The sequence below is a fragment of the Archocentrus centrarchus genome, chromosome 14, assembly GCF_007364275.1.
Source record: "Archocentrus centrarchus isolate MPI-CPG fArcCen1 chromosome 14, fArcCen1, whole genome shotgun sequence".
In the NCBI taxonomy this organism is placed as follows: Eukaryota; Metazoa; Chordata; class Actinopteri; order Cichliformes; family Cichlidae; genus Archocentrus; species Archocentrus centrarchus.
The window spans coordinates 220,913-239,160 of record NC_044359.1 but is presented as its reverse complement, the minus strand read 5'-3'; the positions used below and the strand labels follow the sequence as shown (position 1 = coordinate 239,160).

Sequence of the window (18,248 nt, the reverse complement as noted above, 5' to 3'; positions counted from 1 at the left end):
CTGGCCACTTATGCCCCCCCCCCATTTCCAGCACATGAATTGATATCAAAATTATATTACAATTTGGCCCTTTGAGTTACTTTTTAAAATTTTGCTTTTCCCTCCAGTTAAAGCCACTATTTCTCATCTAATTTAAATCAGAGATCCCAGGTACCAGCCTGTAGGTCATTTGATACTGGGCCACACTGAAAAATATTACGTTGAACACTCCCATAATGCACTGCACTGGTGGCATCATGATCCCAAGCTCTATTAATTAGTTTAATTAGCTTCAGTAGCTGTGTTAGCATCATTACCTGTGTTAGTTGAATTAGCTGTAATGCTGCAGTTGCCAACTCACAGCCTGATGATTGCAGATCAATAATCAAATCTTTTGTCTTTGTGAAGGTCTGGCCAGAGCTCCACCTCCCTACAGACGGAGTGCATGTCTCTAAAGAAGGGTGTGGTCTCCAAGGAGGGCATGGCTTTAAAGGAGCTTAAGGAAACAGAAGGAAGTGGCCTCAACATGCTCTGAACAATCAGATGGCACTGCATCATACAGTCAAGCCCAGTGCCAATGGGACTGACTGTTGACCAATCAGGTGCTGATGTTTTAAGAGGGACCACTGAGGACATTGAGAATAAATTAAATGCTGAATCAACAAAGGTGATTATTGATTGATCAGATTTGAATGATCAGATCATAACAGGAGCCAGTGATAACGACGAATCTTAAATAATACACTCATTATTGTTGTATGGAGCAGTCATTAATAAAGAGATTGAGCTGGTCCTGAGTTTTGAGGCTTTAACCCTTTATTAACCACAGGCAGTGGGCCTGTTAACTTCAAAAGTGTTGCCATTCGTGGACGCCCAGAAACAATTAACCTGGCAGACAACACGGAATTAATCTGGTCATGGGTAAGATAAAGTTTTTATTGACAGAAGATGTTTTTCAAATCTTTATTATCCACAGGTTCGGGTACAAAGCAAAAGGTGATTCATCTGCTCTGAGGCCCCATTCATGCGAGTGTGTTTTCAAGTGGTAAACTTCTGTGGTGATGGAGCTGTGATGTTAGCCAGACCCTCTGAGACTGATTTGGGTTTCAGACTTTGCTTTCTAAGCATACGTTGACTGACCTCAATCTATGAACTGAACATGAAATGTAATCAGATTACTTTCAGACCATCTGTGGCTGGTTTAAAAACCCACCTTAACCTCTGACTAGCTTGAGAAAATTATTGATCACTGATCAGTGTATGTTTTTTTGTTTTTTTTCGAAATCAGAATGATGATCCAAATGGACTGTTATACCAGTCATATTTGCTTTTACAAGTACAGCTCTATAGGTTTTCTATAGGCTATTCTTGTTAATGTGTGTAGTTTTATTTTTATTTAATTTATTCATACCAGGTCTGACAGGCAGGAAAAAAAGGGTATAAAAAGAAAGATGGAGAGAGAGAAAGAAAAGAAAGGAAAAAGAGAGAAAAAGGGGTAGAAAACAGAAAAAATAATTGGAGAGAGGTACAAACATTCATACACATATTCACATATACATGCATATACATATACACACATACACACAATCCTGCTGTGGTTTGTAGTAATGTGTGTGTGTGTGTGCCTCTGTCACGGAATGTGTTCAATAATGAGGGCAAGAAGCTGCAACCACACTCCTTGGGATCCAGAGGCAAACAGCGAAAGACCCAGGGGACCTGGGCCATCCACGACCCATCAGGAGCTCAGAAGACCTGAGGCTGCACATCCCGATGGCAACCATGCACACACCCCAGAGTAGGAAGGAAGGAAATCCCAGATGGATCCCCCACAGTCAAAGAGCAAGAGCCCAGAGAGCCAGAGGCAATGAGCGGCCCAACCCCCGGAGGCCGGCCCCACAGCATGAGCCGAGAATATGGCCCACAAGAACCACCCGACACCCAGGCCCAGCTGTCCTTACATCCGCATGCAAGCGCACAGGTCATATACTCATACACACACATATATGCCAGTCACACACTCATGCACACACACACACACACAGACCTTACATGGACACTAAGTGTGGGCAATCAGGTACCAGCACAGAGCCAGTGGCAAACCGGGGAAGCAGCCAACCCAGCCCCGAATCACTAGCCAGTCCCTACCCCAGGCAGGGTGCATGAAACCGGGGTGTGGGAAGACCCTCCCACCCCGTCTCCCTGCTCAACTTGGTTGGGGTGATGTGTTGGGTGTATGTAGTGGGAAGAATGTGTATGACTGTGTGAAAGCTAAAGTGCTATTAAAATTTGAGGGACAGATGTAACATGAGCACTGAGCAACAGCGCCCATCCACACCACCCCCAAGGCCCTCAGTGTCTAAGATGTAAATAAAATTGAGGAGCAGGCAGCAGTGAAAAGACAAGTGGAGCCACCTCAGCAGCGCCACCTACTAACCACTGTGTGACACACCTGCTGTCCAAGGCCCTATGTGTACTATGATGTGATGTGAGCTGTATGATATAATTAAAAAGGAGGGGTGGGACATCATGCAGTACAGCGAGCAAAGCCAAGGGAGTGGCCCTACTCACTGCAGTACAACACACAAACACACACACACACACACACACACACACACACACACACACACACACACACACACACACACACACACACACACAGTGGTCCTGAGTCCAGGACCAACCGGCCCCTTGTGGTAAACCACTGCCCCCTCATATGAGTGCCTGCCCAGAGAGATTCAAATTTGTCCAATTGGTTTTTAGAGGTGGCAGACATTCTTTAAAGACTAATGTGGTCTAAAAGTAAATTCCTGTGGTAAATAATGAGGTGTTCCGGGCATGTCCCACCGGGAAGAGGCCCCGTGGTAGACCCAGGACACGCTGGAGAGATTATGTATCTCGGCTGGCCTGGGAACGCCTTGGGGTCCCTCCGGATGAGCTGGAGGAGGTGGCTGGGGAGAGGGAAGCCTGGGCTTCTCTGCTTAGGCTTCTGCCCCCGCGACCCGGCCCCGGATAAGCGGAAGAAAATGGATGGATGGATGGAAATAATAATTTTTTTTTTTTATTTCTGAATTCATGAGGATAGTTTTCTTAGCGATGCATAAGGCAGTAAGAACTATGTGTGATATATTTGCTTCCATGTCTAATTCACTTACATCACCTAAAATGCACAGTTATGGTGATGCTGGGATACCGCAAATAACCATGTGGATAAGTCTTCACATATCCTCTGCCAGAATCTCTGAACAGGTGTACAAGGCCAAATAGCACGCATAGAGTTCTCAGCATGATTGCCTGATTTGTATTGTATGAGTTGTAATTTTGGACTTTTAGTCATTTTGAAAGTGTTTAAACATATCTGTGTCCAGGAGTTCATCTGGGTTGATGGTAAGATCTTGCTCACATTTTGCAGTTGGGAGGGAAATTGAGTAATTAATTTTTAACAATAATATATATTTTTTATAACAGTTTAGGGGTATAAAGATTTAGAAATTCAGTTACCCAAATGGGGATTTCTAATTTCAGATTATTTAAATTAAATCTTGCCTGTATGATGGACGTAAATTGCTGATACCGGTGTGTGTGGCTGCTCGTCCGTCATTCTCATGTTTGTTTGTGTTTATATTGTTTTTAACCTATGTCATTTATGGAACTGAGTCTCTGCTGGTGTATGATCGCTGAACACTACTGGACCTCCAACCTTCGGTCCAGGACATGGTAATATTTGATGTTGGTGGGCAGCAATCCTTGCCCCCGCTTCTGTCGGAGATTCCGAGTCATCTGTGGCGAGTTCCTGTACTGCCTTCCCAGCGAAGACATCGTCGTCACGGCAGACAAAGCGGCCGGCTAGTGAAGCTGAAGTTTTACCTGACGCACTGTTCTGCTTCTACCCGATCAGCACCTGGATCATTTCTAGGATCTCGTGTGCCTCGGTGTTTCCTGGATCCCGTTGATGCCTGCGTGGTGCCCGTGGTCGACTTGGTGGTGCCGCCCCTGCCCTCTCCGGCTCAACATGCGCCAACAATGTCTCCGAAACCTGAGACTGCTGTGCCGGGTTTCCCGACTTGTTGAATGTACAGACAAGTCCATGCTCCAGCTCTTGTCAGGATTGGCCAGGTAAATGCCAGGTTGCTGGCGAATAAAACTTTTATTTTGGGGATTTTTTTAGTTCCCATAACCTGGATTTTTTGTGTGTGACTGAGACGTGGCTGAGTGTTGGTGAGTCCAGTTCTCTGTCTGAGCTTTTACCAGAGGATTGTTGTTGTTTTAACTGACCACGGGCTTCAGGGAGAGGGGGAGGCACAGCGACTGTTTCCAAACAGAACTACAAATGTAAGCAGTGCTTTCTACAGTCGTCATTCTCCAAATTTGAGTTTACCTCATTTGAGATGAGACACGTTAACCCAGTTTTCTGCGCCGTGGTTTACCGGCCCCCCAAATATGACAAAAACTTCATAAACGACTTCTCTGATTTTTTTTTAGCTGGGATTATACCTAATTATGAACATGGTCTTATTGTTGGAGATTTTAATATACATGTGCGTTGTCCTGATAAGCCACTGGTAAAGGACTTTTTAAGCCTTCTTGAATCGTTTAACCTGGTACAGGCCGTACCCGGCCCTACACATGAGCACGGACACACACTGGACCTGGTTCCTTCCTGCGGTCTGCCTGTGACTAACCTGAAAATCTGTGACTCTGTATTCTCGCATCACCTGCCTGTTTTATTCACTGTTAGTTTGACACGTACTGCAGGTAAAACTCGCGCTCCTGTTTGACGCTGTTGGGTTATTAACCCTTCCACTGCCGCTCAGTTTTCTACTGCTTTTCTTCACCTCTGTGGGCCATTTTACTTTCTCTCCTCAGATACAGAAGAGCTCATTTCTTGGTTCTACTCTTCCTGTCGAACCATCCTGGACTCGGTGGCTCCATTAAAAACCAGGCAGCCAAAGACTAAATCCGAGCCTTGGTTTAATGACAGGATTGTGAGGAGGGAATGTCGATGAGCTGAACACAGGTGGAAAAAAAGATAAACTGCAGGTGACTCTTCAAATTTTAAAAGACTGCTAGCATCACTACCAGAGCACGGTTAAAGACGCAAAAAGGAAATACTTTGCAAAATTATTTCCTCCAACAGCCATAATCAGTGGCAGTGGGTAGGTGTTCACTTTGCAGCCGGAGGGTTGTTGGTTCGAGCCCCTGCGCTGCATTGTGTCCTCGGGCAAGACACTTAAACCACATTGCCTAACAGTAGTGCCAGTCTCTGGCTGCATGACCGCAGATGCTTGTCTCTGGATGAGTGATCTGGAACGATCATTTTGTTGTGTGCCTTGTGCGCACAATGACAATGAGTTGAATCTAAAGGCCCTTTCACACCGGATGCGTTGCGTAAAAACGACACGAAATTCCGAATCTTTCGGATGAGAACCTGTTGTGTAACCTACATACACACTGGACGCGTTGCGTTTTTGCGACTAAATCCTCCCTATATAACGCACGGTGGAAAAAAAAATGCAGTCGACATCAAGTGATGATGTAATGAGGTCCTGATGTTTCTAAACAAGAGAAGGAAGAAACAGAGTTTATGTGTTCATCCAACTCATAAGAAAGCAGCAGCAGGGAGAGTTTCATGGTTTGATCCCGGAGCTGAAGCTGCATCACGGATGCTTTCACTCAAATTTCTGGATGTCACTGGGACAGTTTGAGTTCTTGTTGGCAGAGTTGGGATCACATGTGAGGAGGCAGAGGATAATATCAGAGAGCCGACTGACCCGGAGCAGCGTGTAGCTGTGTGTCTGAGGTAAAATATTATGATTTTATTGTTCCCACATCACTGTATATTCAGTACATCGGTTCGTGTTTTGAGCTATGACCTCGCATGCTGCTAAATGCAGCGCTCTGATTGGTCAGTCCTGTTTGTTCACTTGTGAAAGTCAGAAATATCGAACTTGATCCGAAAAAATAAATGCCGCAAATTCGTCCTGTGAAATGACGCGGTCGGTGTGAACGGCTGCATTAAGAACAGGAGAGTCCGAAAAATATTATTAACGCACGAAACATTCGCACGGATTTTACACGTCCGGTGTGAAAGGGCCTTAACATCTAACCCAGGTGTTTTATTTAACACTATTGACTCTGTGCTTAATGCTCCACAGAATGCCTGTTTGGAAGCTTCTTCTGATACATGCAATAATTTTCTGCATTTTTTTATTGAAAAGGTTGCTTGTACCAGGGCTCTTATCACAGCTCCTGGTTCTGACCCCTCTGTTTCAGTCCCTTGCTCTGCTGTTTTCACTCAGTTTGAGTCTGTGACTCTCTCACTTTTAGAGGATGTGGTCGGCCATATTAAGCCATCAGGTTCCCCCCATGATCCTGTCCCTCCACGATTTTTTAAAGAAATTTTATCTAGTATAGGGCAGCCTGTTCTTGCCATTATAAATAGCAGTCTGTCCTCAGGTGTGGTCCCTGCAGTAGTGCAGCCACTGCTTAAGAAACCTGGTCTTGATCCTGCTGTGCTGGCTAATTATCGGCCTGTTTCCAAGCTGCCTTTTCTTTCTAAGGTTTTAGAAAAAATTGTATACTGTCAGCTGAAACTGTTTTTAGATGAGAATAGCACCCTGGAGGTTTTTCAGTTAGGTTTTAAAACACTTCATAGCATCCATCCATGACATCCTTCTTGCATGTGATTCTGGTAACCATGTTGTTCTGGTTTTACTTGACTTAATTGCTGCCTTTGATACAGCAGACCACAACATTTTAATATCTTGATTACACCACTTAGTAGGTATTGGTGGCACTGTTCTTAAATGGTTCAGTTCTTACCTGACAGAGAGAACTTTTTCTGTGAACATTCTCGATGCTGAATCATCTGCTGCTTCCCTGCCATGTGGTGTCCTGCAGGGCTCAATTCTGGGCCCACTGATTTTCTCACTGTATTTACTGCCTCTGGGTTCTATATTATATATTTATATTTAATCATTTATTCATTTTAGTTAAAAACAAAACAAATTTCAATACAAAAAAACAAATCTCATAAAATGAAAGGAAGCAGATAGAAGAAAAGAATCTTATAATCTCTGCCCCTATTTAACAAAAAAATATATGCATACACACATATACAAATTTCACACCCTTATTGATAACCAAACAAAAAAACTTCAACCATTCAAATAATAGCATGCATAAATACATGTTATATAGTTTTATATCTCTTCAACAGATTTACTTTTAACATTCTACCAAATAATTTAATCGAATCAGCATTTTTGTTGTCACTAGCCAAATTGTTCCACAACCTTATTCCTTGAACAGTAGTACATCTCTCTTTCAAACTTGTTCTATCCTCAGAAAACATGGAATCTCATTTCATTGTTATGCTGACGATTGCCAAATTTATTTACCCTTGAAGCAGAAGGATGTCCATTCCATAAAACATCTCCTGGCATGTCTAGGTGATATTAAAGCTTAGTTGGCCTTGAACTTTTTAAATTTTAATGAAAAGAAAACAGAGGTGATGGTGTTTGGACCCAGTGGCTCCTGTGAGTCCTCATCTGTTGACTTGGGACCCTTGGAGGTATATTTTAAACCCATTATTACTATTACTGATTTTAAATTGGACAGCCAAATCAGAGCCATGGTTAAGTCTGCTTTTTATCATTTGAAGCGATTGGCATCAGTAAAACGTTTTCTTTATAGGCAGCACTTTGAAACAGTGATCCACACTTTTATTTCATCTTGACTGGATTGCTGTAACTCACTCTAGCTGGTAGTCAATCAGTTGCTACTCTCACGTCTGCAGCTGGTTCAAAATACTGCTGCATGACTTTTGACGGAAACTCAAAAGAGAGAGCACATGACCTCTGTCCTGGCCTCACTTCACTGGTTGCCTGTATATTTTAGGATTCATTTTAAAATTCTTATGTTCATTTTTAAATCTTTGCACAATCTTGCCCCGCCTTACCTCTCTGAGCTTCTTCAACCCTACATACCTTGTCGGTCTCTCAGGTCAGCAGACCAGCTGCTCTTGGAGGTGCCAAGATCAAGAAGGAAGCTCAGAGGGGACAGGGCTTTCTCTGTTGTTGGTCCTAAGTTGTGAAATGACTTACCTTTGCAGGTTAGAGAGGTCCCTTCACTGTTCACTTTTAAAGTTCATCTTAAAACCCATCTTTTTTTCCTTGGCTTTCAACTCTCAACTTTCAGCAGGATCTAGATTTAATCTGTATGTTTTTGTTTGTTTTTTAACCTGAAAGAGTTATTTAATTGTTATTTATTTGTGTTATAGGGAGATAATGCGACTTAAAAGAAGTTGGATTACCCATGTATTTCATTCGAAATTTAATGCCAAGGCTAGAGGAATGGCCATACTTTTCCGTAATAACATTATTTTTGAACAACACAAAATAATAGCTGACGTAGAGGGCCGTTTCATAATTGTAACTGGCAAACTGCAAAACTCTTTGGTGATACTAGCTGGTGTTTATGGTCCAAATTGGGACGATGATACTTTTGTGTCCAGATTTTTTTCATCTATGCCTGATGTGGAAAACTATTATTTAATCATTGGGGGAGACTTTAATATGATCCAGGATACCCTCTTAGACAGGTCGTCAAATAGAACGGTTTTATTATCTAATGCTGCTAAATGCCTTAGTGTTTTTAAAACTCAGTTGGGACTGGTGGATCCGTGGCGACATGGGAACCCGACACTTAAGCAGTTCTCCTTTTTTCATAGATTTTTGCATAGATTTCTTCCTTATTGATATCAGATTGCTTTCTAAAGTAAAAGCCTGTGATTACCACGCCATAGCTATATCCAATCATGCACCAGTCTCCCTAGACATAGAGCTGGGTTGTCAAGTTCACTGTTTTAAATTTTGGAGGTTTAATTCTACATTGCTTGCTGAGGATGACTACAAACAGTTCTTAAAGAGTCAGCTTTCACTATTCTTTGACCTTAATGATTCACCTGAAATTTCATGCAGTATACTTTGGGAAGCCTCTAAAGCTTATATGTGGGGTCAGCTTATTAGCTTTATTTCCAATTTGACAAAGAAAAGGTTACACTACACCAATGATGTGCTGAACAAGATTAAAGAAGTTGATTCTAGATATGCAGCTAACACAGATCCTGGCCTTTATAGTGAACGTGTTAAACTCCAAACCGATATTAACCTGAGTACCTCTACAGCAGCACTACTTCAGTTAACTAAGATAAGGCAGCGCTTTTTTGAATCGGGTGACAAAGCTGGAAAGCTTTTAGCTTTCCATGCACGATCGGAGGCAACCTCCAAACTAATCCCATTCATTAGATCGGCCACAGGGGAGATTCTTTCTGATCATGGTAAGATAAATGAAAGATTTGCATCGTATTATTCAGAATTATATACCTCCATTTCTCCACCTTCTTCTCAGTACATACTTAATGCCATTAACTTTCCACAGATAGATAATGAATTGATGAGAGTTCTAGGTGGGCCTATCACTATAATGGAGGTGCGAGAAACCATCAAGTCCTTAAACTCTGGTCAATCCCCTGGCCCCGATGGTTTTTCTGCAGAATATTATAAGGCCAATCTGGATCTTCTGGTGCCTGTTTTGGCAGATATGTATAATGAGGCCTTCTTAAATCACCGGCTGCCTAGTACCTTATCCGAGGCGACAATTTCCCTGATTCTTAAGAGTGATAAAGACCCCTTATTGTGTAGTAGTTACAGACCCATTTCCCTCCTAAATGTGGATTTGAAAGTTCTATCCAAAATTCTTGCAACTTGTCTCCAGCGAGTGCTCCCCTTCATTATCTCGCTAGATCAGACAGGTTTTATGACGGGGCGGCAATCATGCCATAACACCAGAAGGCTTCTCAATGTTTTCAGTTTGTGGCATAATATGGGGATCAGGAGTGTAAAAGACCTCTATACAAACAATATCTTTTCATCCTTCGCTGAAATTTCATTTAAATTCCAATTGCCCAATTCTCATCTGTTTCGCTTTTTTTCAGGCCAGAGATTATGTTAAGAAGGTGTTTCCATACTTCCCGAATCGACCTCCTGAAACACTTTTAGATACTCTCCTAGAAATAGACCCACAACAGAAAAAATGTATTTCATTTTTATATAAGTCCTTTGATAAGAAGACTTCAAAGTTTGCTGACTAAGGTCTAAGGTGTTAGAGGAACAATGGGATGCGGCCATGAGTTTAATTCACAAGTCCTCAATCTGTGCCCGACATGCTTTGATTCAGTGCAGAATATTCTATAAAGTGCATTACACAAACGCAAAGTTAGTTAAAATGTATTCAACTGTTAGAGACGCCTGTGATAGGTGTGGACAGTCGCCGGCTAATCATACCCATATGTTTTGGTGCTTGTACTAAGTTACGTGGGTTTTGGGGTAACATTTTTAAAACACTTAGTCAAATATATGATCAGACAGTCTTCCCCCAATCCTCTGTCAGCTATATTTGGCATCCCTCCAGACCCAGACCTCTCACGTTCTTTGAAACACGCTTTAGCTTTCACCACCCTTTTGGCTACCACGGAATTATTTTGCTGAAGTGGAAATTATGCATTCCTCCCTCAGTAGTAATAGGGAGGCGGCCCTTTCACACCTAGGTGTGAAAAAAGCCCCGCGCGTGCATGAGAATGCGTGTGCGTGTGTGTGTGCCCGTGCGTGATTGCGCTGATTTATGATAATGACGTACAAGGTGTCCGATCAAAACAATCGAGATCACTGTCTCTTCCTCCTGCCTCTCCTTACAAGTGTTTTTCCCAGACGATCATCAAAGAGGTTCAATCTCGCATCACAGTGTGTAATTAAAATACTATGGTAAATAATCTAATATCCGAGCTCACCTGTCGAGCATAAAACAGTCAACACAGTGCTTAATTACTATGATGAAATAAAAGCCAATGTCCGAGCTCACCGCTGGGCTGTTAAGCTACATCATGTACATACAGAAAGCCGGCTGGCCCAGGGGCACGTCAAAGGTTAAAAATATCTGTTAGCAGATTCAGCCTGAAACCCCCAACTTTTTATTTACACACACACACACACACACACACACACACACACACACACACACACACACACACACACACACACACACACACACACACAGCACCTAAGGTTTACTGCGTTCATGTGTGCAGATCTCACTTATTCATGGACTTATAAAAGACAAGACTTAAATTACTGGCTTTTATTTTCCATTGACATCTTCCGCTTATTCTTCCGGTCGGGTTTTTATGTTATGTCACATATTACAGCAGATGATCAGCTCAATCACAAACAAACAAAAAAAGTATGTCATTTGTATATCAAATGCAAGAAGTTGCGATCGAGCGCGCTCTCGACTCTCTGGAGCGCCTTGTGTGTGCATGCGTGTGTGTGTGTGTGTGTGTGTGTGTGTAAGGCGGCGACAGTAGGAGAGGAGGTGAAGGAGCACAGAGCCGGCTTCACCTTCAATCAGCGCCATGCCTTTGTTATTGATCATATCATATGCAGAGCTGTTAAATAGAGAAAATGCCAAATAGAGAGAGCACCTATGTAATGCATATGTGCGGCGCCCCTATGCATTGCATATAGTGCGTACCCACTTTTTGCGCCATTGACCCCAGATTAAATAAAACAAGAAGAAATCCATGTCAAACAGAAAAGTGATGGTTAAGGATCGCAATTAAATAGCACAATTCAGCTGCCGAGGCTCCAGTACAAAACAAATGACAAATAATAAACGTGATGGGGTCACGAAAAAAATTTCTAATTGAATTATAATGCAGGTTAGACATGTGCTGCCTTCTGGCGCTGTCACTTGGTGTTGGCTCTCACTGCGGTATTGTATCACTTCCTGTTCCTGTTTCGGAGCACAGTGTTTTGCTGTCTGTTAGCTGTTATATCTGTATAACTCGATTTATCTGGATAATAACATATTTTAGTGTAATCTTCACCTACTTTAAATAGCATATTCTTTGCTGAATCACCTGTATTCACATTACTCACTTTATTTGTTTTTAGAAATTCGCTAGCTTAGCTCAGCTAGTAGCTTAGCCCTTAGCCGACTCACTACCAGCATGGCTTCTTCTCCTGCACTTTCCTGCTCTGGGTGTCACATGTTTAGTTACTCCTCGGCCTCCTTTAGCAGTAACGGTACTTGTAATAAATGTAGTCTGTTTGTAGCTCTGGAGGCCAGGCTTTCTGAACTGGAGACTCGGCTCCGCACCCTGGAAAATCCTGTATCTAGCCAGACCCCTGTAGCGGGTGCGGACCATGGTAGCTTAGCCGCCGTTAGCTCCCCCCCAGCAGATCCCGAGCAGCAGGGAAAACAGGCCGGCTGGGTGACGGTGAGGAGGAAGCGTAGTCCTAAGCAGACGCCCCGGGTACACCACCAACCTGTTCACGTCTCTAACCGTTTTTCTCCACTCGGCGACACACCCGCCGAGGAACAAACTCTGGTTATTGGTGACTCTGTTTTGAGAAACGTGAAGCTAGAGACACCGGCGACCATAGTCAAATGTCTTCCAGGGGCCAGAGCAGGCGACATTCATGGAAATTTGAAACTGCTGGCTAAGGCTAATCGTAGATTTGGTAAGATCGTTATTCACGTCGGCAGTAATGACACCCGGTTACGCCAATCGGAGGTCACTAAAATTAATATTGACTCGGTGTGTAACTTTGCAAAAACAATGTCGGACTCTGTAGTTTTCTCTGGGCCCCTCCCCAATCAGACCAGGAGCGACATGTTTAGCCGCATGTTCTCCTTGATTCGCTGGCTGTCTGAGTGGTGTCCAAAAAATGACGTGGGCTTCATAGATAATTGGCAAAGTTTCTGGGGAAAACCTGGTCTTGTTAGGAGAGACGGCATCCATCCCACTTTGGATGGAGCAGCTCTCATTTCTAGAAATCTGGCCAAATTTATTAACCCTCCTAAAAACTGACTACCCAGGGTTGAGACCAGGAAGCAGAGTTGCAGTCTTACACGCCTCTCTGCAGCTTCTCTCCTCCTGCCATCCCCCCAAAACCCCATCCCCAAAAAGTCGGTGCCTGCTCCCAGACCACCAAAAACCAAAGCTAAAATCAGCAAAAAGCTATTTAAGCATAAAAATTCAAAAACAATAAATAATACAGCTTCATCAACTGCACCAAAAAATAAAACAATTAAATGTGGATTGTTAAACATTAGGTCTCTCTCTTCCAAGTCCCTATTAGTAAATGATTTAATAATTGATTAACGTATTGATTTATTCTGCCTTACAGAAACCTGGTTACAGCAGGATGAATATGTTAGTTTAAATGAATCAACACCCCCGAGTCACAGTAACTGTCAGAATGCTCGAAGCACAGGTCGAGGAGGAGGATTAGCTGCAATCTTCAATTCCAGCTTATTAATTAATCAAAGACCCAGAGAAAGTTTTCATTCTTTTGAAAGCCTGACTCTTAGTCTTGTCCATCCTAATTGGGAAAATCAAAAACCTGTTTTATTTGTTATTATCTATCGTCCACCTGGTCCTTACTCAGAGTTTCTGTCTGATTTCTCAGACTTTTTATCTGATTTAGTGCTCAGTTCAGATAAAATAATTATAGTGGGTGATTTTAACATCCATGTAGATGCTGAGAATGACAGCCTCAACACTGCATTTAATCTATTGTTAGATTCAATTGGCTTCTCTCAAAATGTAAAGGAGCCCACCCACCACTTTAATCATACTCTGGATCTTGTCCTAACATATGGCATAGAAACTGAAGACTTAACAGTATTCCCTGAAAGCCCCCTCCTGTCTGTGTCATAACCTAGGGAGAGGGTCTGTGTGTGTGTGTGTGTGTGTGTGTGTCTGTATACATGTGTGTTTGTCCTGCGGGCCACAGCGGAGGTTCCGGTGTCTCCACCTCCCTAGGGCGGAGATCACCACACCTGCTACGGATCAAGTCATCAGGCATGGTCTCTTTAAGCTGCCAGCAGACCATCACTCTTCGCTGGATCATTGACTACTTCTCAGTTAGTACCGGCTCTCTCGTGTGACTCTCGCTCTCGTGTATTTATATTACTTACCTGCTCTTCGTGTTCGCTCCTTTTCAGATCCCCGTGTCAGTTCCTGCTCGTCCTTTCGGAATCCCGGCTTTTCGTCATCCCGCCGTTCCACGCCGTACCACGGCTGGCTCCTTTCCCTGACTCACTCACCTGCCTGACCTCCCCTCACCACCTGGGAATTCCTTCAGCCTCTCGACCCGCTTCAGCCGCCTCCACCCTCGCCTCCCTGGACCCCCTTGTCTTTGCACATTTCTCGATCACTGTAAATAAACTTGCACCTTGCTTTCATCAGCCACCGCTTGTGTGTCCTCTTCCTCCCCGGGTCCTGACAGAATGATCCAGCCAAAACCGGACACCGCGGACTCTGATCTGGTTCATCGGGCCCTGGCTATTCAAGAGGAAACCCTCCAGCGTCACGACCATATGCTCCGTCTGGTTTCCAGTCAGCTGGGCGCAGCCACCCAACAGCTCGCCGATCTCCGAGGTATGTTGGAATCCACCATGTCATCCGCTACGCCCCGTCACCAGGATTTATCCACTCCGCCGACAGATCCGCCGGCTGGTTTGGCTTCCGCGACCGAGCCCGCCGTAGCGTCGGAGAAAGCCCTGCCCATCCCGGAGGTGTTCCGCAGTGAGTTAGGGAAATGTGGAGGTTTCCTCACCCAATGTTCCCTCGTTTTCTGGCAACAAAGAAATGCCTACGCTTCTGATTGTGCAAAGATTGGTTTTATGGTCAATCTGTTCCGCGGAAGAGCATTAGAGTGGGGGCACGCTGTGTTACGGGGAAACCCCGATCTGTCTTTCCATGCTTTCTTGTCTCGATTTAAGGAGGTGTTTGATAAAGGAACCAGCCCCGAATCCGCATCCCAGAAGTTGCTCAGCCTGTGGCAGGGACAACGGAGCATGGCGGATTTCTCCGTGGATTTCCGGATCCTCGCGGAGGAGGCCGGCTGGGAGGAAAAGGCGCTCAGGGGAGTATTCCTGAACAATATTAATGATGATCTCAAGTACGAACTTGCCACTAGGGATTTGCCTCAGTCCTTGGAGGCCGTGATTTCATTGTGTATCCATGTAGATGACCGCCTGAGAGCACGACGGACACCGAGGAACTACAACTCCCAGCCGCCTCCACCCTCGCCTCCCTGGACCCCCTTGTCTTTGCACATTTCTCGATCACTGTAAATAAACTTGCACCTTGCTTTCATCAGCCACCGCTTGTGTGTCCTCTTCCTCCCCGGGTCCTGACAGAATGATCATTTCTTAGTAACATTTACATTTACTTTAATGGATTACACAGCAGTGTGGAATAAGTTTTATTACAGTAGAAGTCTTTCTGAAAGTGCTGTAACTAAGTTTAAGGATCTAATTCCTTCATTGTTATGCTCTTCAGTGCCAACACAGTGCAGAGCAGCTACCTAAACTCTGCTCCCAGTGAGGTCGATTATCTCGTCAATAGTTTTACATCCTCACTGCGTATAACTTTGGATACTGTGGCTCCTCTGAAAAGGAAAGCTTCAAATCAGAAGTGCCTGACTCCGTCGTATAATTCACAAACGCACAGCTTAAAGCAGATAACCCGAAAGCTGGAGAGTGAATGGCGTCTCACTAAATTAGAAGATGCTCATTTAGCCTGGAAAAAGAGTTTGTTGCTCTATAAAAAAGCCCTCCGTAAAGCTAGGACATCTTACTACTCATCATTAATTGAAGAAAATAAGAACAACCCCAGGTTTGTTTTCAGCACTGTAGCCAGGCTGACAAAGAGTCAGAGCTCTGTAGAGCCGAGTATTCCTTTCACGTTAACTAGTAGTGACTTCATGGATTTCTTTACAAATAAAATTTTAGACATTAGAGAAAAAATTATTCATAACCATCGCAAAGATTATTCTTCATGTTCGGCTGCTTTCAGCACTGCTGGTATTTGTTTAGACTCTTTTGCTCCAGTTGATCTTTCAGAGTTAACTTCAATAGTTACTTCCTCCAAACCAGCAACATGTTTGTTAGATCCCATTCCTACTAGACTGTTCAAAGAAGTCTTTCCAATTATTGATGCTTCTATCTTAAAAATGATCAATCAGTCTTTATTAGTTGGCTATGTACCACAGGCCTTCAAGGTGGCTGTAATTAAACCTCTACTTAAAAAGCCATCACTGACCCAGCTGTCTTAGCTAATTATAGGCCAATCTCCAACCTTCCTTTTCTCTCAAAGATTCTTGAAAGAGTAGTTGTAAAACAGCTAACTGATCATCTGCAGAGGAACGGTTTATTTGAAGAGTTTCAGTCAGGTTTCAGAATTCATCACAGTACAGAAACAGCATTAGTGAAGGTTACAAATGATCTTCTTAGAGCCTCTGACAGTGGACTCATCTCTGTTCTTGTCCTGTTGGACCTCAGTGCAGCTTTGATACTGTTGACCATAACATTTTATTACAGAGATTAGAGCATACTATAGGTATTAAAGGTACTGCACTGCAGTGGTTTAAATCATATTTATCTCATAGACTCCAATTTGTTCATGTAAATGGGGAGTCTTCTTCACACACTAAGGTTAATTATGGAGTTCCACAGGGTTCTGTGCTAGGACCAATTCTATTTACATTATACATGCTTCCCTTAGGCAGTATTATTAGAAAGCATTGCATCAACACATCAATTAATTAAACTGCAGGAATGTCTTAAAGACATTAAGGCCTGGATGACCTCTAATTTCCTGCTTCTAAATTCAGGTCAAACTGAAATTCTTGTACTTGGCTCCACAAATCTTAGAAACATGGTGTCAAACCAGATACTTACTCTGGATGGCATTACTTTGGCCTCCAGTAACACTGTGAGAAATCTTTGAGTCATTTTTGACCGGGATATGTCCTTCAATGCACATATTAAACAAATATGTAGGACCGCTTTTTTGCATTTGTGCAATATTTCTAAAATTAGAAACATCCTTTCTCAGAGTGATGCTGAAAAGCTAATTCATGCATTTATTACTTCTAGGCTGGATTATTGTAATTCATTATTATCAGGCTGTCCTAAAAGCTCCCTGAAAAGCCTTCAGCTGATCCAAAATGCTGCAGCTAGAGTACTGACAGGGACTAGAAAGAGAGAGCATATTTCTCCCATATTGGCTTCTCTTCATTGGCTCCCTGTTAAATCTAGAATAGAATTTAAAATCCTTCTCCTCACATACAAGGTCTTGAATAATCAGGCCCCATCTTATCTCAAAGACCTCATAGTACCATATCACCCCAACAGAGCACTTCTCTCTCAGACTGCTGGCTTACTTGTGGTTCCTCGGATACTTAAGAGTAGAATGGGAGGCAGAGCCTTCAGCTTTCAGGCCCCTCTTCTGTGGAAACAGCTCCCAGCTTGGATTCAGGAGACAGACACCCTCTCTATTTTTAAGATTAGGCTTAAAACTTTCCTTTATGATAAAGCTTATAGTTAGGGCTGGATCAGGTGACCCTGAACCATCCCTTAGTTATGCTGCTATAGGCCTAGGCTGCTGGGGGGTTCCCATAATGCACTGTTTCTTTTCATTCACCTTATTTACTTTGTTTATACTCCACTCTGCATTTAATCATTAATTGATATTAATCTCTGGCTCTCTTCCACAGCATGTCTTTTCTCTCCCCTCAGCCCAACCGGTCGCAGCAGATGACCCCCCCTCCCTGAGCCTGGTTCTGCTGGAGGTTTCTTCCTGTTAAAGGGAGTTTTTCCTTCCCACTGTCACCAAGTGCTGCTCATAGGGGGTCGTTTTGACTGTTGGGTTTTCTCTGTATTATTGTAGGGTCTTTACCCACAATACAAAGCGCCTTGAGGTGACTGTTTGTTGTGATTTGGCGCTATATAAATAAAATTGAATTGAATCAAGCTCAACATGAGCCCATTTAAATTAAAATGCTTCATTTCCACAGTTCTGATATGTTTCTGTTACTGTGGAGGTAATCTGGGTTCATGAAGTTTGCAAATCATTTCATTCTGTTTCATTCAGATTTTACTGACACCAAACTTCTTTTTCTTTAACTGAAGTCCTCTGATCTCATAATCAGATGTTAACAGACATGAAGCTGCTGGTCTCTGAGGACTTTCCCTCAGAGGTTCACATCCAGCTGATTTTTCTCTCTTAATTTGAAATTAAAACATATTAATAACCTCATGATTCTGACGATTTACTTTTCTCTGAATGAAAATCAGTAAAGCTGCTGATCTTTTAACCCTTTAAAATATTTTCAGACGCTACAGGAGGCTGGAGAGAC

The 18,248-nt window shown here is 43.2% G+C and overlaps 1 protein-coding gene across 1 annotated transcript in view; it reads left to right on the top strand.

Moving 5' to 3' along the window:
• The window catches only part of oatx (organic anion transporter X), a 32,598-nt gene extending 31,870 nt beyond the window's left edge, over positions 1–728 (top strand). Inside the window, exon 15 of the mRNA XM_030746795.1 lies at positions 388–728. Coding sequence (XP_030602655.1) covers positions 388–514 — 127 coding nt within the window. The 3' untranslated portion in view covers positions 515–728. The remainder of the gene's footprint in view (positions 1–387) is intronic.
• Positions 729–18,248: the final 17,520 nt, after the last annotated feature.